This window comes from Chlorocebus sabaeus, chromosome 21, assembly GCF_047675955.1.
Source record: "Chlorocebus sabaeus isolate Y175 chromosome 21, mChlSab1.0.hap1, whole genome shotgun sequence".
NCBI lineage: Eukaryota > Metazoa > Chordata > Mammalia > Primates > Cercopithecidae > Chlorocebus > Chlorocebus sabaeus.
In genome coordinates this window covers 95509128-95534102 of record NC_132924.1, presented here as the reverse complement: position 1 = coordinate 95534102, position 24975 = coordinate 95509128, and the positions used below count along the sequence as shown (strand labels likewise).

Genomic DNA, 24975 nt, shown 5'->3' with positions numbered 1-24975 from the left:
GCACAAGGAAATGAGACCAATTCCAAAAGACAAGAATTAAGAGGCAGAGCAGATCTTGGCAATGTTGTCACTGGCTGCCCAAAATTTACTCTATCCTGGCCCTGCCTGAGGTTTTCATTATGTGGCCACTAAATTCTCAACTTTTAATGATTTTTTTTTAATTTTTGTATTTTGTTATTTATTAATTTTTTCTTTTTTTTTGAGATGTAGTCTTGCTCTGTCACCCAGGCTGGAGTGCAATGGCACGATCTCGGCTCACTACAACCTCTGCCTCCCAGGTTCAAGCAATTCTCCTACCTCAGCCTCCCAAGTTGCTGGGACTACTGGTGTGTGCCAACACGCCTGGCTCATTTTTTGTATTCTTAATACAGATGGGGTTTCACCGTGTTAGACAAGATGGTCTCAATCTCCTGACCTCGTGATCTGCCTGCCTCAGCATCCCAAAGTGCTGGGATTATAGGCATGAGATCTTTTTTTACTTTGTTAAAAGTCTTGGTATAAATATGCTTGAAAACGTGGTCCGGTGTTTATGTAAATCTAGGACTACTCCTAATCTTACTCTTGGAGATTTATAGCCTACGTTAGCATATTAAAAGTCATAAGAAACCATGAAATAAAAGAAGGCTATTTATCTTCTTAATAGGCTAGTAATCCCAAACATATCAACACGAATACTTATTTATGGTGCTTATATTAATATCTTATAGAAACTTGAGCAGCAAATCATTGTTTTGGGGAATACTGGATCTTAGGCATAGAAGAACCAACAAATGCAAGCTGACAAACGAAAGATGCTTTAATCTCCGAGCTAGGTTTTGAAAAATGCTGAAATTTAATAATTTATATGCAAATTATGTTATATTTTTAATTGGGAAAAGAGTATTTTGATAAAGAAAAAAACAAAAGTTAAATTTGGTAAATTTAATGTGACCAATCTATAAACTTCTTTTTTTTTTTTCTCGAGCAGGTTAGCCAATATACCTTTGCTATGTGCAGTTACAGAGAAAAAAAGTCTGAACCACAAGAATTAATGCAACTTGAAGGCTATACTGTGGATTATACCGATCCCCACCCAGGTAACTCTTAATTGAATCACTTTCCCTGCCATGTATATATGCATGGAATTCTTATAAATATCCTGTGTCTGTTCTACAATTTAAACCCCTCTTGATGAATAGGGTGCATATTTCACTTATATATCTGGGCAAGACTTTATGAGATTCAAATTATCTCTTTTGGAGTGCTTTTATTCTTAACCATATTTCATCATATTTATTATTATTTTGGCATGAGGTTGAGATGTGTAAAAGTCACTGTAATTGAATAATTATATTAGATATAACAATGTTTTCAGAAACTTCTTTGCTGGAAAGCAAAAGTTATAGCAGAAATAGACAGACAAATGGCAAATGAATTATTATATTGTAACTACTAATTTTCTCTCTAACAATACATTTTTGTACTTATCTCTCTCCCTTCATGTTAATACTGGAAAGAGTACTGGTCACCTCATATTTTAAAATTGAATGAATGAATATTAATGACAATATCTAAGATCAAGAAATGCAGACATTAATAAACATAATGATTAAATATTGGTGAATAGAGATTAAGAAATAGAAATTTATGACCATATTAACTAATTGTTCACTTAAAATGCAAAATATCTTCACTTAAAATGCAAAAGAATTTTATAAAAGATAAAATACATGCAATATGAAATATCATTTTTGTCTTAATCATTATATATTTTTCCCACGTATAGAATGGCAAATATGCCGACAGATAAAACTTCTTTCTCTGGCATGAAATATCAGATTGTGCTATGCATTTCCATGGAGTGTGTTTATATATCTTGTAGAATGCTGCTGTGTTGTGGACTGTTTCCCTAGATTATTTCTTATTTCTAAGGTGATATGGGAGCTTAAGCCTTTTTGTTATTTTCTTCAAATCTTGGATTGTGGATTTGATCCTTTAAGCTAAATATTGTTTAAAACATTTAACTGTTAATATCAAATCCATTCTTTTCCATGAGGTCAGTTAGTGAATGAGACTAAAATCTGCCAATCCTATAAATTTTTAATGATGTCTTTTTGTTCCCTCCACAGGCCTTCAGGGTGGTCGTATGTTCTTTAATGCTGTTAAAGAAGGAGATACTGTAATCTTTGCCAGTGATGATGAACAGGACAGAATATTATGGGTTCAAGCCATGTATAGAGCCACAGGTCAATCATATAAACCAGTTCCTGCAATTCAAACCCAGAAACTGAATCCTAAAGGAGGAACTCTCCATGCAGATGCTCAGCTTTGTAAGTTTTGTTAAAAAATAATTTTATTATCAATTAATAGCTTTAATAAGATATAAAATTGAGGCAAATTTGTTCGGTATTATAGTTTACATCATTAATTGATTCCTAATTAAATGAAAATAGTTCATATTAGTAGTCATATAATCACTTATCTAATTTTTCACATAAATCTGGAGTAAATGGTACATGTGGTTTCCAATCGTGGATTTGTCAAGCATTAGGGTATTTCTCAAAATCTCAAGAGCACATAAGAAAATTCTCCAAAACTTCTCAAAGGAAAATTTATTTTAGTTTATTATGATTTTGACTTAAGTCTCCTATAGACATGGAAAAAATATTGCAAAATCAAATTTGCTTTGATACGATTTCAGAGTACCAAAATGATGAACCATTACCTTCTAGAGTTGTTCTTAATGACCCAGAAGGATAATAGGTCTATTTTTTTTTTGTTGTAGATTGATACAAATAATAAGTCATAAAGCCAACTTTTTTCCCCTCATGACTTAAAGACATGTCAATTTTGAATGCTAACTTAAGTTGTAAAGAGCTAAATTTTTTATTTTAAATGACTGATGTTTAATAATTATGGAATGATGGTCAAAACATCTTCAAACATAGCTTTGATAATCACTAAACCAAGTGTTTTAACTTGTTATACTCCTTTACAAAGCTTATCCTGTTTTACCTGTAATAAATATTTGTCTTTAACTTTCAGCTCAACTTGTGGTTTTTTTATTCTTGAGATTCTTCTCAAAGGGAATAACATCTTGACATGCATTATTTTCTTCTGCTTTTCATGCATCAAGTAACTATTCTCTTTTCTTTTCAGATACCCTTCAGTATCATTTCTGGGCATCCTAAACAAAGGCACTTTAGTTCAAATAATTAAATGTGAACCATGAGCTTTTTCTTTATTTTAGAAACCACAGACCATACTCATAGGTTATCGTAATTAGTTTGGGGTACATTTTTTATATGTAGTGAAAACTATTTAGGAATATTATATATTGATTTTTTCCCTGATTTAAAATTTCTTCTTTAAAATTAGTAGCATTGTCATCTTAAAAGGTAAAATAAAATAAAAAGAGCACATTCTGATATTTTCACTGTATTTAAAAATTTAACTCGCTGCTTCTGCCTTCTTCTCACCCTCCAGGTAATATGCATAGAGTATGGCACAGCAGATAAGAGTGTTTCATCAGAGCTAAGGTGTACAGAAGTGTCTTTATTTTTCTACAATTGAGCATATCTGAAATTTTAATTTCTAATGTTGCCAAAAAACTTTAACTCACCAATTCAAAACAACTGAGTCACAGATTAAAATTCAATTAAGTCAAGATTCTTCCCCCCGCTCTTCTTCCATGTGATCCATAGTAAATTAAGTTTCAGAAGGGATTACATAAAACTGTGATATCATTGAATGTAGCATCTAGTCTAAAACTGTTCTCTGTTCACATGGCCTTAGGCATGACTTCTGTCACTGGTTTCATTACTTATGTGCTGGTGTGCACTGCTCATCACCATGGACCTGCCAGGACACCTGGTAATGAAGTCCACATAGTTTGTGTCCTCCTTGGATCAACTCCAGACACCTATGAATTCCTTACATCATATTCATCAGATTCTCGCCACAGTGGTACATAGTGACTTGTTGGGTATTCCCCACCTATGCACAGGGGTGCTCACTCAGGCATTTCTCTCGCAGCACAGCTCTTACCCATTGCTTCTTTCCTACTTCAAGTGCCAGATTGGACATTTATTCCTGGGCTGTTCCTGCATTGGGCATCAAAGTATAAGACTCCCTCAACCCTAGGTCCAACTTTCTTCCTCTGGAGCTCTGTTCATTGCTCACCCCCAACACAACATTAAGTCACGTCAGATCTCTTCCCAAAACCATTTTCTTCCATCCAGCTGATCTATTTTTTTCCCTCCTAGTTTCGATTCTTGTTGTTAAAAACCAAGTTTTTATAAATTTGTTTCTTTCCACTCCATAGGCTAATCTCTGTCCCTTCCCCTGTAAGCTACAGTTCTATAGCATTTAATGTGAATTTCCTGTGTTTTTCATTTTGCAAATTTGCATTTTGTATATGTGCATTTAGCGTCAATCTCATAAATGGTTTCATATTCTTTATCATATTCAGTCTTACTGTTTTTGTTCATCTCTATGCTTTTAAAATTCGTCCATGTTTTTATGAATACATCTAATCTCATTCTTCTGATTACTGCATACCATGTAAGTGGGCTTCTGTCTTATGTTACCTAGTCTACAGCACATTTTATTTCTATTCACTCCTCCAGAGATGGAAATGTAGAATGCCTCCAAATCCATACCTATGTAATGTTCAGTTGTCCCAGCCATGACTATGAAATATCCTTTCATTTATTCAAATCTAAGTCCTTTACATTTTAATCCTTTTCAATAGAGCTGTTTTTATTCTTGGTTAAGCTAATTTCTAAGCCTTTCATACTTTTGTTGCTATTGCATCTTATATTTTTATTATATTTTCTAGTTGACTATTGCTTATATAGAGAAATGCTATTTTCATGTGCTTTTTTGCTTCAGTTCAGGAGTTCAAGATCAGACTGGGCAACATGGTGAAACTCTGTATCTACAAAAAATACAAAATTAGATGGGCACAGTGGTACGTGACTGTAGTCCCAGCACTTGGGAGACTGAAGTACTTCAGCTTTTTTGCTATCCATATTTATTCTTTGGTTATGTATCTCTGCACGTACCTTGCCTAATTTATAATTAGGCTATTATTGAGTTTTGAGAAGTGTTTACACAGGCATGCCTTGGACATATTGTGGGTTCAGTTCCAGACCACTACAATAAAATGAATATCGCTTGAACCCGAGAGGTGGAGGGTGCAGTGAAATAGTGCCTCTGTGCTCCAGCTTGGGTGATAGAGTGAAACCCTGTCTCAAAAAAAAAAAAGTTATGTTTACACTACATTGTAGTGTATTAAGCATGCACTAGCATCATGTCTAAAACATAATTTTAAAATTCTTTATTGCTAAAAATACTAACAATCACCTGAGGGTTCAGTGATTATAATATTTTTGCTGGTAGAGGGTCTTGCCTCAACGTTGATGGCTGCTGACTGATCAGGTTGGTGGTTGTTGAAGGTTAGGGTGGATGTGGCAATATCTTAAAATAAGACAAGGATGAAGTTTGCTGCAGTGACTGATTCTTCCTTTCACAAAAGATTTTCCTGTAGTATGCGATGCTGTTTGCTATCATTTTGCCCAAAGTAGAACTTCTTTGAAAATTGGAGTCAATCCTCTAAAACTTTACCTCTGCTTTATGAACTAAGTTTATATAATATCCTAAATCCTATGTTGTCCTTTCAACAATGTTCACAGCATCTTCACCAGAAGTAGATTCCATCTCAAAAACCACTTCCTTTGCTTCACCCAAAGGAACCAACTTCTTATCTGTTCAAGTTTTATCATGAGATTGCAGCAATTCAGTCACATCTTCAGGCTCCACTTTTAATTCTGGTTCTTTTGTTGTTTTCATGACATCTACAGTGACTTCCTCCACTCAAGTCTTCAGTCCCTTAAAGTTATCCCTGAGGGTTGGAATCAACTTCCTCCAAACTCCTGTAAATGTTGATATTTTTACCTCCTCCCAAGAATCACAGATGTTCTTAATGGCATTTGGGATGGTCAATCCTTTCCAGGTTTTCAATTTACTTTTCCCAGATGGCTCATAGGAATCACTATCTATGGCAGCTATAGCCTTTTAAAATGTATTTCTTAAATAATAAGACTTGAAAGTTGAAATTACTCCTTGATCTGTGGGCTGCAGAATGGATGTTAGGTTAGCAAGCATGAAAACAACATTAATCACCTTGTACATCTCCAGCAGAGCTCTTGAGTAACTAGATGCAGTGTCAGTGAACAATAATACTTCGACCAGATTCTTTTTTTCTAACATCGGGCCTAGACAGTGGACTTAAAATATTCAGTAAACTGTGCTGTAAACACATGCACATCATCTGGGCTTGTTCTTTCAGTTGTAGAGCACAGACAGGGTTGATGTAGCATAGTTTTGAAGGGCTCTGGGATTTTCAAGATGGTTAATAACTATTGGCTTCAACTTAAAGTTATCAGCTGCATTAGCCACTAACAAGGGAGCCTGTACTTTGAAGCTTTGAAGCCAGGCATTGACTTCTCTCTAACTGTGAAAGTCCTAGATGGGCATCTTCTTCCAATAGAACATTATTTTGTCTACACTAAAAATCTGTTATTTAGCATAGCTAACTTCATCAATGATCTTAGCTGGATCTTTTGGATAACTTGCTGCCATTTCTGCGTCAACCCTTGCTGCTTCACCTTGCACTTTCATGTAATAGAGATGGCTTATTTTTCTTAGCCCTCGTGAGCTGACCTCTGCTGGCTTGACAGCTTGCAGAGGCTTCTTCACCTCTCTCAGCCTTCATAGAATTGAAGAAAGGCAGGGTCTTGCTCTGTATTAGGCTTTGGTTAAAGGGAATATTGTGGCTGGTTTGATCTATCCAGATCATTCAAACTTTCTTCATACCAGCAATAAGGCTGTTTTTGCTTTCTTATTATTTGTGTGTTCACTGGAGTAGCAATTTTAATTTACTTCAACAACTTTTCCTTTGCATTCACAACTTGGCTACTTGATGCAAAAGGCCTAGCTTTCAGCCTGTCTTGGCTTTTGACATGCCTTGCTCACTAAGCATGATCATTTGTAGCTTTTAAATTTAAAGTGAGGGAGACAGGATTCTTTCATTCATTTGAACAGTTAGAGATCATTTCGAGTTATTAGTTAGCCTAATTTTAATATTGTTGTGTCTCAAGAAATAGGGAGACCCAAGAAAAGGAAGACAGATAGGGAACAGTCAGAACACATATAACATTTATTAAGTTTACCATCTTATATGGGTGTAGTTTGTGGCACCCCAAAACAATTAAAATAACATCAAAGATCACTTTTCACAGCTGACTATAATAGATATACTAATAATGAAAAAGTTGGAAATACTGTGAGAATTACCATAATGTGAAACAGAGTCATAAAATGAGCATGTGTTGTTAGAAAAGTGGCACCATAGACTTGCTTGTCACAGGGTTGCCACAAACTTTCAATTTATGAAAAACACATCTGCAAAGCACAATAAAATGAAGTTTGCCTGTGTGTTCTGGATACAGCATGTTTGTCAGATATGTGATTTGCAAATATTTTCTCCTAATCTATGGCTTGTCTTTTCACATCTCTTAATAGTGACTTTCAGAAAAAAAAAAAAAAGAAATTCTTAATTTTGATGAAGTCCATTTTATCAATTTTTTTCATAGATGTGCTTTTGATGTTGTAACTAAAGGATCTTTGCCCAACCCAAATTGCAGAAATTTTCTCCTTTGCTTTCTTCTAGAAATTTTACAGTTTTGGCTTTTACATTTTACAACCATTTTGAGTTAATTTTTGTATACGGTGAGAGGTATCCATCAGTATTTATGGATGGCATATGGATGTCCAGTTGTTTTAACACAAAGAGTTGAAAAGATTGTCATACCCTGAATTGCCCTTGCACATTTGTGAAAAATCAATTAACTACATATGAGTTTATTTCTGGGCTATCCTTTCTTTTCCTTTGGTCAGTTTATCTATCTTAATATTATTACTACACTGTCTTGATTACTGTAGCTTTGTGAATCTTACAGTCAGGTAGTCCAAGTCCTCCAAATTGATTTCTCTTATTCAAAAATATTTTGGCTGTTCTATGTCCTTTGCATTTCTCTATGAATTTTCAAAATAAATTTACTCATTTTTAATTGACAAATAATTGTGTATATATATGAGGTACAATATAAATTTTTAAAACATCTTGACATTCCTTGCTGGAGATTTTACTGGGAATGCCTTTGGTCAGTCAGTCCGTGGAAAATTTTGGAAAACTGACTTCTTAATATTGAGCCTTCCAATCTGTGAATACAATGTGTCACTTCATTTGTTTAGGTAGTCTTTAGTTTCTCTTTGGTATGTTTGTAGTTTTCAGTAAACAGATCTTGCACATCTTTTGTCAGATTTATTTCTAGGTATTTCATCTTTGTTGCTTTAGTAAAATGGAATTTTTTATTTCAGCCCAATTGTTTTGTTATCTTTGTGATTACTTTAGAATTTAAAGTATACACTTTAAATTTATTATACATCTTCATGTATAGTATGCAAACTTTACAGTAGTAAACTTCTATTTCTTCTCTTGACTTTTGCACTATTCTTGTCATATATTTTACTTCTATATATGATGTAAATCCCACAATACATTGCTATTATGATTATTACCTTAGTCAATATGTTTTAAAGAAATTAAAAGTGAAAGAAAAATGTTATGTAGATGTCCATTTTGTTCATGTCCATTATGTACATGTTACGTACATGTACATTACCATTCCCACTGTCTTTCATCGTCTAGCGCATATATTTTTACTTCTTGAAGGACCTCCTTTGACTTTTCTTGTAGTGCAGATCTGCTGGTAATGAATACTTTTAGCTTCTTTATATATGAAAAAGTCTTTATTTTACTCTCATTTTAAAGATATTTTTCTTTTAGTACTTTAAAGATGTTGCTCCACTTTCTTCTAGCTTGCATTTGTTTTTCCAATGAGAAATGTGCTATTTTGGTTTGTTCCTCTATAAATAATGTCCTTTTTTCCTCTAACTGCTTTAAAGATTTTTCTCCTTAACACTGTTTTTGAGCAATTTGATTATGATGTGCCTTGGTATACTTTTCTTCATAAAAATGCTTGTTCTGAGACACAGTTAAGTTACTTGGAAACAATTCGATCCTTTCAAGCTTTGCTTTCACGTTTTATTAGGGAAAACCAAGCAGTGTTTAGTCCAGGATGCATTTTCCCGGTTTCTGGACCAACATTATTCTTAATACTCTAACTGATAACCTGTGAATTATGAGCTTTTATATTCTTGCTGCTGAGAAGCAGTGCTATTCTAGGCTGTGTGAGTTTGGGACACTATCCTCTTGAATCCTTTAGATTGCTTCTTTCCCTTTCTACACGTGCATGAACTGATGGGTAGTCAGCTGAATTCTTGGGGGAGGCCTTCTCTTTCCGGGCAACTCTCTTCTCTCCAGTACTCTTTCCTACAACCTCTAGTTACTGTGGCCCTCCTGAATTGTCAGCTCCATTTTTCAACTCAGGGAGACCACTGGGCTTTTCCTGAGTTCCTGTTCCTTGTGCCGTGAGCTATAGAGTTTCTCCTGGCAGTAACCTGGGGTAACTGTAAGGCTCACCTTGTTTCCCATCCCTCAGGAATCACTCTCCCGTGTTGCCCAACATGCAGTGTTTAAGAAACTTTTTGTAAATTTTTTTTCAAAAACTTAGTTCAGGTAGGAGGTTAAGTTTATTCTCAATTATACCATCATGACCAGAAGCAGAATGAATTTTTTATAAGTTAAAGCATGGTTTCTCAATTTCAGCACTATTGACATTTTGGGCTAGACAATTATTTGTTCTGGGGCAAGGAGTGGAGTAAGGAACTTTTCCTGTGCATTATGTGATGTGTTACAGCATCCCTGTCCTCTACCCACTAGATATCAGTAGTCTCCCACCTGGTCCCAGGTCAGACAACCAAAAATATCTGTGGACATTGCCAAATGTCCCAGAGGGTAGGGTTGCTGTTGGTGAGGAATCACCTCCAGTTGAAAACCCCAGAATTACAGTGACTTAATAGCTATTTTTTTTTTAATTGTCACCCTCCTTCACTTGTGTTCCCTTATTTTTTCTTAACATCCTGAGTACAAGGAATTCCCAAGGAATGTTTTGAGCTCATGGCTATTGTTGCTTGCACATAGTGGCAAGAAAAGTGGGTAGGAACCACTAGCACAGACCTTTAAGACCATAGCTGAATAATACAGAACTTTTTTGGGCAGAGTCTGCCTCTGGAGAGAGAGGGAGCGCAGTGGTGCCATCTCACCTCACTGCAACCTCCATCTCCCAGGTTCAAGCCATTCTCATGCCTCAGCCTCCCAAGTAATCTCAGCAGCTGGGAGTACAGGTGTGTGCCACCACACTCACCTAATTTTTGTATTTTTAGCAGAGACAGAGTTTCTCCATGTTGGCCAGGCTGGTCTCAAACTCCTGACCTCAGGTGATCTGCCAGCCTCGGCATGCCAAAGTGCTGGGATTACAGGCATGAGCCAATGCACCTGCCTTTGACAAATTAAAACAAAACAAAAAAAAACCTTTCTATTATTCTATATAAATTTATTGTCAAGGCAGAATTAATCAGGCTATGAGATTCCCATGCCTCAGCCTCCCAAATAGCTGGGATTCACCTGCCTAATTTTTGTCTTTTTAATAGAGATGGAGTTTCTCCACATTGGCCAGGCTGGTCTTGAACGCCTGACCTCAGGTGATCTGCCATCAGGGAGGACACTTTGGCCTCCCAAATTGCCGGGATTACAAGCGTGAGCCACAGCTCCCAGCCCTATAATCTGTTTCTAACAAAACCTTTCTATTATTTGTTATCAATTTATTGTCAAGGCAGAATTGATCAGGCTATAGGAACTGAATTCACTTGTTATAACGAAAAAGCCAAACTGTTTCAATTTGTTAACAACAACTGACTTCTGTTCCAGACTACAAGTAAAGTGTTTAATCAGTGCTGACCTCTGCTGGCGTGAAACTGGGAGGTGGAGCTTGCAGTGAGCGGAGATCGCACCACTGCACTCCAGCCTGGGCAACAAGCAAGGTTCCATCTCAAAAAAAAAAAAAAAAGGAAAAGAAAAGAAAAGAAAAGAAAGGAGGAAGAAAGAACATGTTCTACCTCATCAGAATGAGAATACTGACCCTGACCTATCAGAGAAACGTCATGAATTACTCCAGAGAGTAGTTTCATCCATAGTATTTTCCTCCCTCCATTGACTTAATCAATTTTGTTTTCTTTCCTGATGATCTTTCAGAAAAACAACTTTTAAAATCACTAGTAGAAATTGAGAAAACAAAATAAAAATTTAAATGTCTAGTTGGATAAATGTATATGTTCCCAACCCATTTAAATATGCTTTGTTTCTCATTTCTTTGCTGACCTGTAGCTGGTAAAGGTAAGTATTTTCATGATTTTTAAAATCAGATATTTTTAAAATTTTTTAATGATACAATGTTTGAGGAATATCATGATCTTGTTTACTTAGCTTTATTGATTACAAAACAAAAAATGTCTATCACAACAAAAAAGTAGAAACAACCTAGTATCTACCATTCATACAGGAACAAGGGTAATAGCCACGAAGGTGTTGTAATAACATGCAAAACAAATGGTCAATATATGTTAAGTGGAAAAAATGCTAAATTACACATGTAGTATTATTTTCACTACATAAAAAGAACCCAATTGAAAAAGCAAAATATAGGTAGAATTACATCTAAGAAATTCAGTGGATATGTTTTGTTGGAGGCAATAGTTGCTACTTTATTTCTTCTATATTTTATTTTTCTGTGAAGTATGTATCTTTATTTATTTTTCACAAACCCAGTGCTTTAGAATGAACTATGAATCTTAAAACTTAAAAAAGAATCTTATTTTAAAAAAAAAAATCTAAGCATACAAATAACTAAGAAAAATAAAATATTATAAAATCTAACTTACTGGAAGACAACCTTATCTTTTTGAGACATTACGAATATATATTTATAGGTTTCTCTAATAAGCAAATCTATTCCACTTCATTTTTTCTTTGAGTCTCTGGATATATAAAAATTCTAAGGGAAGAGAGTGAGCTGAAGGGGTGGGGATGAGGCTGGTAAACAATTTTTTCACTTCAAATATAACGTACTAGAGTTGCCAGATTGACGGACATTCTTTGGTTAAACTATCCTTCTTTGTTCTCTCCAACCAAAGTGCAGTGCACGCACCCTGGTTTTCACTGTCTCTCAGTTACATATGTAACATAATACAATGTGTGTGTCACATAATACAATATGAGTAGTAGTATTTGTCTTCCAATAATAAATTAATATCAAAAATGAACCAAAAAGCTGCCAGCTGCTTTTTATTTTTAAGCTAAATATTTTTAAATTCTTAAATTGAAATATAAACTGACAGTTAATTTTGTGAACTTATTTTCATGATTGATCTAATATGTTAAATTTCACACTTCATAGGGAAGCATTTGTCTTTCCTTTACATTGAACACATTATTTCTAATAAATCTTCAACATTGGTTTACTTTACTTATTTGTGATTATAAGTTTCTGTGTTGATCAAAATTGCCATCATGCAAAAGTATTACTTATGTGTTATTTGCTGCAGAAAGCAAGATATGTTAATTCATATATCAGGTTTTGAATCAATTTAACCAAAAGAAGCTAAGCAGTTATTTGGGTCAATAATAGAGGTGTGAACAAACTCCTTTGCTTTTCAGCAGAAAGTATGTATACATAAAACATGGACATACTATTCAGGCTGATCTAGATAAAATTTTAAATATTAAACTTTTCCTATTAAAACCTACATGGATGGTATAAAAAGAGAAGTGGCACCTACTTTGCTGTGCCACTTCTAACTTCGTGTAAATTTTCAAGCTTTATGGGAGTTTTGAATTATAATAAGTGTATAATCAGATGTGAGTAGTTGTAAATGCAGCTACAGGTGAACTCCTAAACATAGGCCAGTTTTAAACATAGGACAGTAAATTGTATTATATTTCAAAAGGGTCATTTGCTGCTTAGTTCAGCTCAGTATTTTGCAGAGAGCAGTCTTGGCTGACAGCACCCTCTTAGTCCTTTTGATACTAGAGTTCCACTCCTAGACACCAGAGTGACCTCGGAATGCTAATAAATGGCTTCCTTTTCTCATCCAGAGTGCCCTTTTACATTTTTCTTTCCTTTTTCCTTTTTCATCCATGATTTCTCACAACACTAGGAGCAGCAACAAATGCAGTACCATGAGAATTTGTTACAAAGAAAAAAGAATTATTTCAATTTTTTTTTCAATCTCCCTGACTTAGATGACTTCAGTTCTCTCTGACTTAGATGCCTTTCCTGGGATTTGGATTCTTGAGCACTTAAGGGGCAGGTTGCGGTCAGTGCCCACCAAAAAGCTCTCTCACCACAGTGGGATCTACTAGCTCACTGATAGTCCTCATATCATTTTCTATGCTACCTATTTTCAAGTCTGTATTACCTATTTAAGTTGATACTGTCAGCCTACTTATTCTTTCCTCTTAACTTCCAACAGCTATTATCCTAATGAAAAAATTCAATTTTTAGGTTTCACTTACATAAAGCCTCTATAACTTCTTAGATCTATAGCAAATAATAATCTTTCTCAATTTGGGTTTCATTCCATCTACTGTTATCACACCTGGTGACAGTACTGCCTAAAGACGCTCGAGCATATATCCAACTGTTGCCATAGAAACTCCATCAGTATCCTCAATTACCATGTCCCACATCTGTAGTTAGTCCATAGGTTAATCATCACAATTTATGACAGTTTTGCAGTATACTGCTTAAGCTCATAGCTTGTTGGTTTGTTTTGATAGTTGTCACATTGTTTCAGAAGACAGATTGAACTGAAATTTTCCATTATCAGAGAAATCTGAGTAACATCATGAATAATTTTCTGTTTAAAACTAGTCACCATAATGTTGTGTTATAGTAACATTAATTGCAGATAATCCAGTATAATGCAATTTTAAAGCCTTGGATTTGGTAATTGACTAAAAAGCATGTTTTGCATTTGATATAGATGATGCCTCTGTCTCTCAAGAGTAACATATAGTTATGTTATATCTGTAGAAAGCTATGTGAAAATATATCTTTATAAAAATAAGAAACTAGATAATATTTTAATGATATATGATTTTCTGTTTTGCATTAGTTCATGAGAGAACTTTAAAGTGAAAGATGGCAGGGAGGAAATGGGGAGATGTAGGTCAAAGGATACAAACTAGCAGATGTGTAGGATGAACAAGTCTAGAGATCTAATGTATAACATAACAACTAGAATCTATAAAATTGTACTGTTATTTTTGTTAAGTAAGTAGATTTTAGCTGCCCAGTCACAAAAAAAGCAGCTATGTGAGATGACAGATTTGTTAATTTGCTTCTGTACTGTAACCATTTTACTGTCTATATGTATCCCTTAACATCATGTTGTAAAGCTTAAATATATACACACACACACAATTTTACTACTAAAAAAGCATTTCAGTAGTATTACATCTGTTTCACTCCTCCTAGCTTTGATGGTATTGTTGCCTTACATTTCACTTTACAGTTTTTTGTTTTGTTTTGGTTTGGTTTGGTTTTTTTGTTTGTTTGTTTTGGCGGGGGGCGGGGGTGGCGAGTGGGGTGGGAATGTAGTCTAACTCTGTAGCCCAGGCTGGAGTGCAGTGGCGCAATCTCAGCTTACTGCAACCTTCGCCTCCCGAGTTCAAGCGATTCTCCTGCTTCGGCATCCCAAGTAGCTGGGATTACAGGTGCCTGCCACCATGCCCAGCTAATTTTTTGTGTTTTTTTAGTAGAGACAGGGTTTCACCATGTTGGTCAGGCTGGTCTCGAACTCCTGGCCTCAGGTGATCCACCCACCTCGGCCTCCCAAAGTGTTGGGATTACAGGCGTGAGCCATCGTGCCCAGCACTTTTCAGTAATGTTATACACACTTGTATACATTGCTATTATTTTATTTAAAACAAGGGCCACAGGGCCAGCAAACTGAAACTGAATGCCTGTTCTTGAAAAAGAAGTTTTATTGAAACATAGCCTATCTACCTAGCTGCCTCTCTCTCTCTCTCACTCTCTATCTCTCTGTCTCTCTCCCCTTCCCGACCCCCCACCACCCTGTTTCATTCAGGGAGGTCAAGACTGTTACTTTTTTATTTATTTCTTCCATAAATTCGTGGAAACTAAGACTATACTGCCACATGGTAATGTATTTTTGCATGAAATGTTCTGAATGGTGCTGATCTGATATAGAAAGAAAGAGGTAAAAATGTTTGATCTTCACAGCCTGTGTTTTAAAAATAGGATGATTCCTAAGAACACATTTCACTTTCATAAAATTACAGCCCTGGAGAAATTGAAGGTTGTTGATTTTCTTAAATACAAATTTTAATGGGTTTGTTTGCCTGTTTTTTTCCAAGTAGAGTCTGTATTTGTGACTCAAAGTGCTATCATTAATATCATTTTTATCACCAATGGTAATTGTTTGAAAAGTAATTTTCCATTCATGTGATTTGGAAAGACTTGTTACCTTAGCAGATAGATGGCTTGGAATTGTATTTCCTGAGGAAAGTACGGTATAAATTTACAAAAATATGATTTAATTATAGAAATTAACTATAGACCTTTTTTCAGAAACACATTTTTTATTTAAAGATTGTATGCCCATTTTTTAATTGCTTCTGCAAATCTTTATAGTAAAAGAAGACTGATAGGTCTTTTTCCTATGAAATTTATTACTATCCTGTTCTCAACAGATTAACCATTAATGGGCATTATTTTTAACACCCTTCTCTGGTGAAAGAAATAAGGTATAAAATTTAGCAGATGTTTATAAAACTAGTAATTTCGTTTCATAAAAATGATACAAGAATTTTTTGCCGAGATAAATGGAAAAATGAATATTCTAAGGTACTTTTTTAAAATACAAAAGAATCTTCCGATTTGATAATATGTGTGATTTGCAGTTTTACTATTCTGCCTCCTATTCATCGATGTTATTTCACATTACATTATCACATCTTTAACTTTATATTAAAAGTCTCAGAAGAATAAAATACAAAAGAAGTTGGATTGTATATTAGTTCAGGAAAAGCTGTTTAGTTTTGTGTTTATCCAGTTAATATTAATTTTTCACATGTAATGTATTTAATCATTCAGGTAATTATTAAATGTGAAGGTATATGTATGATACTTTCTCCATGGATTATAACCTTATACCCTACATATCAGCAATCTGCCATTCATTGATTACTTGCTATATTCACCTTTTCCTATCTGTCATTAATGTGAGATGCACATTAGTTTGTGTATCTTTTTTTTTAGTGTGATTCTGAGGACCCTTCAGCTTGAATTATATAGTTCTTCCATCTACAAATATGGCTGAAAGTTGAACTTGACATGGATCAATATGATCTGGGCTAAAATATCTAAATGTGACTGATTATGTTAGCATCATGTCCACAGATCAATATTGAGTTTTATTATGAGTCTGACTCTGTAATTGGGTATAATCAATAAACTTTTGTCTCTTTTCCTTTACAATTTTAAGATTATACTATATAGGTTTTAGAAACTACACTTAGCTTACATTTAGGACTCTGCTTTTCTTATGATGACCAGAAAGAGATCTATCTGTGAATTTTAAGGAACAATGGAGCTTCCGTTTTACCATTGTGAGAAGAGTCCACTTTTATCTTGATAACTGATTGCTTGCTCAATATGCGCGATGTTTCTAACAGACCTAATGTAATAACACCCCAGCACTCCTTTGGGGTAGTGTGTGGCTTTTTCTCTCTGTGCTTAGTAAATAACTCACATTGAAGACTTTGACAAAACATACCATTAATGAAAGCAATCATAAAAGCTTGCCTTTTGATAAACCCGCAGGGTCTACAGGCGTTGAAAGATGCAATCTGTAAAGAACAATAAATTTGGGCCTTTGATTGAAGTGCCATTTGGGACGTTATGCTTTGTCTGCATATTTGCACAAACATGATGCTCCCTTTTTTCATGTCTCTTAAACTTGAAGCTTGAGAGCGCTCATTGCCATTTTTACATTAAGGATGGTCCCATTAAAATCTCCCTACAAAAAGAAGACTGGAAGTGATCCAGCTGAAGTGTGTTCGTTCAATTCTGCCCTAGTTTGCCATTTGGAAAGCAGACTTCTGGGCATCATTGCTGTTTTTTATGAATAGATCTTGGTTCTTTTCTAGTCAATTCTATCAGTAAATGGAGATTTAAAATACAACTTTTCTCAGCATTGGAAAATAAGATTATTCCTCTGATGGATATTAGATATAGCTTTGAATGGAAATGTAATTACTGCATTGTAAATGATTTGTAGATTTTTTGCTGTCATTTTTACTTAGGCTTCAAAAATTTTGCAATTTATGTAAATATGCTGAACTGTTGGCCTCATACTTCATATTTCAGGCTACTGATAAAAGGTAGTCTTCTGTTTGAGTCCTGCATTTTGTATTCTTCACAACCTGTATCTGTCCATCATTAAGCCTGAAAAGTAAATGTACTCTACATGCTTTCCTGAATTTACAGATGCAGATCGTTTTCAGAAACATGGTATGGATGAGTTTATTTCTGCAAACCCCTGCAAGCTTGATCATGCCTTCCTTTTTAGAATACTCCAGAGGCAGACTTTGGATCACAGACTGAATGATTCCTATTCTTGCTTGGTGAGTACAAGTCTGTCTATCTAGTCCCCTATAAGTTGGAATAAAAGATTTTAGAAAGTGAGAAATAATTGTTATAAACCAGCATTTTATTCCTGACTCATTTAATAATGGTAGTTGGAGTGAGGGATAAAGGATTCCAATCAATTGCTTCCCAATTTAAAAATTATACACTTGAAGACCACTGCTGTGCCACTCAATAGACAGGAGAATAGACTCAAATAGATGCTAAACTGTGGTTTATCAGTCCCTTTAAAGAAGGCTCAGTGAAAATAGAAGGCTTTTAATAAAGATTTTTTAAAACCTCTGTTATAGTACTTACAGACATTTTAAGGTTGGAGTTCTGTTCCCCAGATGTTGACACCTCACATTTCTCTCTTTTGTTCTTAGAAGGACAACCTAAGTGGCAGGGGAAAGAGTGGAATTAACATGACAGGAGCTATACATAACAAAAGGAAAGTTTTAGTTTCATCTAGCCGTCCAAAGTATAACTTGAATTCCTTGACAAAAGGAAATGAGTGAATTAAATTGAGTAAACTGTTTCCTGGTATGTGTTGAAATTGTAGCCAAAATTTGGGATATAAAGTATAATTTATTTAAAAGGAATGCTTGACACCTCAGAATATGGGGACTAAACTTTATAACCTAAAAATTATGTGTTTTTCCAAACATTTACATTGTGAATAGCAATTCCTCTGAAATTTTTGCAGCCAGAAAATGCGTATTTCTATCACCACTTTAATCTCTTGGACACTGAACATAGTACAGGTTGAATATCCCTTATCCAAAATGCTTGGGACCAGAGTGTTTCAAATATTGCATTTTCTTCAGATTTTGGAATATTTGCATTATATGTACAATGTAAGCATCCTTAATCCAAAAATCCAAAATCAGTTTCCTTTGCGCATTGTTAAAAGAAAAACCTTAGCCTAATTAAGTTTAACAGAGTTTAATTAGGCAAAGAAGAATTCATGAATCAGGCAGCCTCCTCAGCCAGAGTAGGCTCAGAGACTCCGGCACAGACATGTGGTGGAAAATGTTTTATAGACAGAAAAGGAAAGTGATGTACAGAAAACAGAAGTAAGGTACAGAAACAGCCATATTGGTTACAGCTCAACATTTACCTGATTTGAACACAGTTTGAACAGTTGGCCACCTTTGATGGGTCAAAACTCAGTGATTGGCACAATAGTAGACTACAGTGTACTTACAACTCCATTTGGTTTATAATTCACGATGTATAGAGAAACCTTTAGGCTGAACTTAAAATATGTAAGGAGGCAGCTTTAGGCTAAACTTGATTTAACAGGATCATGTAGATGCTCAAATATTTTGGATTTTGGAGCTTTCCAGATCTGGGACTTTTGGATTTGGGATGCTCAACCTGAAACTTCATGTAATAAAGTTACATTCTGTTTAAGATTTCAGACAAAATGCCACCCCTCGTTGGAGATACTTCAGAGAGGAAGAAGTGAAACAACTTTTTGCCACACTGACACTAACAGTTCATTAATTCATTTATAGATTGTTTATTAAGTATAATTTGAACCTGATCCAACTCAAACTTTACAATCATGTGGAGAGTAAAACATATCATCTCAAAATCCTAGTCCAACTTTTCATGGACAAACACGTAGAGTGAACATCAATAAGGGATAGTGCCCTCTTGGATTCCACTCAAACACATTATTCAATTATCAAAAGCTGTTTTGATTTTGTTGATGACCCCTAGTGTAATATGGAGTCTGAGGAGAATGCTACAAGGTCTTCCACTGCACCTAGAGGGGAGTGAGTGTGATTTGCTTAGAAAGTGTTTTGGAGGCAAATGACTGAATACAAATCATGACTCAACAACTGATTTGCAGTGTGGTCTTGGACAATTCACTTAACATCCCTGAGCTTTAGCTTATTTATCTGCAACCCGGAAACCATGTAACTACCACGCATGATGGTTCTTCTCTTACTCCTTTTCTTTTCTTCCTCCTTTCCTTTATTGCCTTCTCACCTTTTTCTCATTATTCTTTTCTTTCTCTTACATGATTACCCTGCCCCCTTTTAAAACTCTCTATACTCCCTTCTTTTCTTTTACTATCTTAATCTATATAAATCCACATAATTTATCAAGATATTTTATAAGCCAGCTCCACCTGACGCTGCCCTCCAGGTTTAGCCACATAAACTGCCTGCTGTGTTCAGGTGGCATGCATGCACACACATACATTCTAACATCTCATTTCAGGAGGAACAGAAGCTGCTAATATAAAGCATTAACTCTGTTACATTGTTCATAGGAAGACAAACAGAATGAGAAAAATATCCCAGATATTTAAGTTCCCAAATAGTACATGTATACTGCTGCTAAACTTGACATTTTCTTTCAGTTCACTTTATAAAACTTTTCCTGAACAAGAAATTTCATCTATAATGTCGTCTTCCTTCTCTTTTTAATTGATTCGTAAAGAGACTGAATTTTTTGGAGTAACACTCTTTGTGTGTGATAATTTAGATCCTATGAATAAATTTGACTAATTTTGAGTGACAGTGGAGAAGCACAAGTTACCCATGCCTTGCTGTGACAGTAAAGAGAGAATAGCATTAGGTTGCCAGTGTCCCAAATCAGTTTCAAAATTGATGACATTAGCTCTTCATGAAACATACCACTAATAAAATAAATGTCAAGATACTTTCATGCAGCTTCTGCTTATAAGGCCTAAAAGTGCCTTCAGGAAAGCAAATAATAGTATAGAAAGAAAAAACATATCTATGTATCTTTTTTTATTTTGCAGGGATGGTTTAGCCCTGGCCAAGTCTTTGTGTTAGATGAGTACTGTGCCCGTTATGGTGTGAGAGGTTGTCACAGACATCTCTGCTACCTTACAGAACTGATGGAACATTCAGAAAATGGTGCTGTCATTGACCCTACCCTGCTCCATTACAGCTTTGCATTCTGTGCCTCTCATGTGCACGGCAACAGGTATTTTTACTTGCAAATACAGAGTGAAATGTATGGGGTTGACTATGGAAAAGAGAGAAAAATGTGCTTTGCCATTATTACCTAGTAACAGATTTTAAATAGCAAACACTTCTTAAAAGGAAAAAAAAAAAAAAAAAAAAAAAAGACAGAAAAAAATGTGCATCAATATGCTGTTGATTTAGGTGGGCTACACTTTATGTTTCTTTTTGCTGGTAAAGCCACTTGAAAGAGAGAGAGAAAAATATATCTGTGAGATTAGAATCTGCCTTTTATTTCTTATGTACCACCTAGTAGTAGGTCTGAACAGCCTTAAGTATCCCTATGATTCCTGTTGTAATGCATATATGTGCCTGGGTAGGATATGTTCATAGGTCTGTATGTAACTAATGATCATTGCTTTTCCTCTGTAGAATAAATTTTCACTGATAAAACAAGATAAATAATGGGGTTTATGTAGAGTCTCTTCTCAGCCCCTTCCCTAATCCACACTTTAGGAACAAGTACTCTTGTTTTACCAAGATGCCAAAAAAATGCCTAATGTTGGCCTCCACAGCTATCTATCTCCGGGCTTAAAAATCTGTCCATATCATTCCACGTGGTGGCTTACGCCTGTAATCTTAGCACTGTGAGACGCCAGGGAGGGTGGATCACCTGAGGCCAGGAGTTCATGACCAGCCTGGCCAACTGAGTGAAACCTCTTCTCTATTTAAAAAAAAAAAAAAAAAATAGCTGGGCTTGGTGGTGCATGTCTGTAATCCCAGCTACTCAGGAGGTTGAGGTATGAGAATCGCTTGAACCCGGGAGGCAGAGGTTGCAGTGAGCCAAGATCGTGCCACTGCACTCCAGCCTAGGTAACAGAACAGGCTCTGTCTTTAAAACTAAAACTAAAAATAAAAATAAAAAATAAATAAAAATCTGTCAATATCACTCCCCTTCTCTTAATCTTGCTCAGTACATATTTGATGAATGAATGAATGCCTTCATTATTTGTGTTAATATTTCTTCCATTAATGGCCCATTAACTTTTTATTCATCTTTTTCTTTTCCCTCCTATCCCCAATTTGTGAACATCAATATTCTCTTCCCATAGTGCCCCGTAACATTCTCTTTTTTACATTTCCATTGTTTATCCTAATTCTGGCCTTCATTTTTTTCTTGCCTATGTATCTGAATTTACCTCTTTATTACCTTTTTCTTTCTATAGTATTCTACTAATCAGTCAAAAAAATTACAGAATAACTTTTACCACACTCTTTTTCAAAAAGCTTAAGTGATTTTTGATTATTAAATTAAAAATAGATTCCAAGTGATAGCATCATTTTCCCATTACCATCCTGTTGCATCTACCCATTCTTATTTCCACAAAATTTTACCCCAGAAAACCTGTTTATTCTCCATGTTTTTCTTTTTTCCAGTTTTAAAAAGTCAGACATCACAAAACTCATCTTAGAATATTTCAATTAACTCATTCAGACACTAAGAACTTTATCCGTACTTATCTCGTTACCTTTGTCATATATACTTACGTGCTACCTTTGTGTACATGCACACACACACACAGACACACACACTTGCTTCTGTTCTACTAGATCATATTTTAAAGGCAAAAATCAGTTCTCATTTATATATTATCCTCCACATACCTAAAACAGTGTGTTGCATATTGTAAGTACACAATAAATATCTGTTGAAGTCCTCTGAAGTCCCCAGTGCTGCCATTTCTCAGCCTACAATAAAATAAGATTGATCCTTGTCTCACAGTCTACTCAGATTTTCACTTTATTTTGGAGTCCAGCCTTGATTTGGAATTAGGAGGATGTTACTGATTTTAGTAGTTTTTTTCCCACTATCTCACACTCAACCTTCTGCACTTAGAAAATGTGGGGGTACAGGTCTCAGTCAGGGTGGCTAACTTGAGAGGAGCTGTTTTACTAAAACTGTCTCTTGTCTCGTGACTCTGTCTCAATTCCTTCTGACTAAGGGATATCTGACAAAGGTAATGAGATAAGTACAGATAAAAAGTTCTTAGTGTCTGAATGAGTTAATTCCAGCACTAGGCAGACCTCTGAAATGCAAGAGGATGAGAAGGTTTCAGTGAAACAGACAAACCCAAAGCAAATTGTATAATCAGAATATTTTATTCATCCACACAGAAAGGTAAAATTAAATTGGAAACATAAAGTGGGAAATTCAGCTAATGTGCCCCCAAAATATATGTGTTTGAGACACATTGTAATGGAAAGTTACTGAGGCAACAAGGAGCTACTGCTGCTGCCTGGGAGGCAGCCTGATTTGACTCTACTGGTTGCCATAGTTACTTTTATTCTGTAAAACTATTGTTTTCTTTATAATGATACTCTGTAGTGTGTAATTCAAGGTATGTTTATATGTTCATGCATATATTATCTTTAATATTGCACATGAAATCCACTTTCCCAAAGATTAAACTATGTACACATTCAGGTATCTCTGGTGGTGTTTTAGAATCAAAATTCCAATCAGTGTCTGATTCAGCGTTGAGGTGTCATGTAGCTTAAGAAGAAGAAGAAAGGAAGAAGTATAGGGTTGAGGGAAATTTGAACCTCAATTTAGGATAGAAATTATCCAAGATAAGCTGAAAGTTATGGTTTCCTGTGACATTTACAGTCCAACAGATGTCATTCAGAAATACTATGCTGCCACAGTGAAAGACCAGAAAGAGGCAAAAGATCTTCACTTGAATCCCAGCTCTGAAATTTGCAAACTGACCCATGTTCAACAAATCACTTAACCTTTCTGAAACTCAGTTATCATACATAAAAGGGGCAAATACTAATGTGAAGGTACTACATAATTATAAAATACTATCAGTATTAATTACTCTTACTATTCTAATATATTTTCCTTTGCCATTTAACCCAAGAGGGTGTAAATTGTGAGATGAAGAAAAATTTAAAAACTATGTAGTTAGGATTGTACCTCATTCTAAATAGAAATATTTCAATTTGTATATAATTATACTTCTAATTTCTTTGTTAATAGAACATTCAGGTTTTGGCAACCTCCCCTTGTGAGAATGTGCTTCTCTTATCCATGTCTGTAGCATCTGATATTTATACAGACTTTTGTTTAAAAATACTGTCAATGTCAAGTCTGACTTTTCTACAGTGTTTGCCATAGTCTTATTTTATGATCATTTTTACATCTGTCAAGACACATATTCAGAGAGTCGTTTTGCTCATTACCTGAACTACCTCTGTCATCAATTCAAAAGGAGAAAAGATTTCCTTTTGTTATTGACTGAAGTGAAGGACAACAGTGCTGTCTGGATTTGAAATTTTTCAGGGAGCACATCCTATTGCACAGTGTTGAGCTCTCTAGGTGTGTTCTCTCTGTACAGATACATCTCTGAATAGCACTCTGAGTGTTTCAGAAATAAAAGAATAGAGTTAAACAGAAAAGGTCTGGCTGGTACTAAGACTGAGGAAGAGAGAGAAAAAGAAAGGAAGAAAGAAAAAGTGAGTCAAGGACAGAAACAGACCCACTCATGCAGGATGATAGCCACACACATCTCTGAATAACACAACCACTCATTCAGCCATAGTGCTGCTGAGGACTGACAGGAAGGAGAAAAGAGGCTTTCAGAGACAATGCATCATAGGGCAAAGTTCTAGGTTGATATGTATGGTTATACATCTTGGTTTTGTAAGTCAGGCTGAGGGTGGAGAAACTGAAGCAGCAACACAAAATGGCTTTTATGTCCCAATTTAATGTAAGGCATACAGTGTATTCACTGACTCCTCTACAGTTTTGTAGGGCCGTCTTAGAGCTGCTGCATGCCTGACAAAGGACAGCTCAGATGTGCTTGCTTTCAAGTACAGGGCACAAGAGTACAGCATGACTGTAGTTTTATATATAAAATAATCTCAATTTTCTGTGGATTCCAGATTATATCACAAAGTTGTAAGTAACCTTAATGGGCATCAGTCAAATCATCATATCATAATACCTCTGTCTTCACAGATGCTAACCTTTCCCCTTGACTGTCACTTCAGAAATTATGCCTCAAACTTCCCATCTGTAATTTTAGAGACAGTGATTCATTTTTTTGAGAAAAAACATAGATAATTGCATAAAATAGGATCATCAAAAGTGTTCACTTAATTCAAGTCTTGGATATGTGACTATATAGAAATTAAGTATACATGACACACACGTTGTAAATGGAGAGACTTACTTTTGGGGCAGGTGAGCAACCAGATGAAAGGTCATAAGCAAGGTTATCCTTAGGTAATGTACCGGATCTGAC

General features: G+C 35.2%; 1 protein-coding gene across 8 annotated transcripts in view; it reads left to right on the top strand.

Moving 5' to 3' along the window:
- The window catches only part of CADPS2 (calcium dependent secretion activator 2), a 560307-nt gene that overhangs the window by 388308 nt on the left and 147024 nt on the right, over window positions 1-24975 (top strand). For all 8 annotated transcript variants that reach the window (XM_073009305.1, XM_073009306.1, XM_073009312.1 and 5 more), the window contains exons 10-13: window positions 968-1076; window positions 2109-2309; window positions 17580-17716; window positions 20500-20687. In XM_073009305.1, coding sequence (XP_072865406.1) covers window positions 968-1076; window positions 2109-2309; window positions 17580-17716; window positions 20500-20687 — 635 coding nt within the window. The remainder of the gene's footprint in view (window positions 1-967; window positions 1077-2108; window positions 2310-17579; window positions 17717-20499; window positions 20688-24975) is intronic.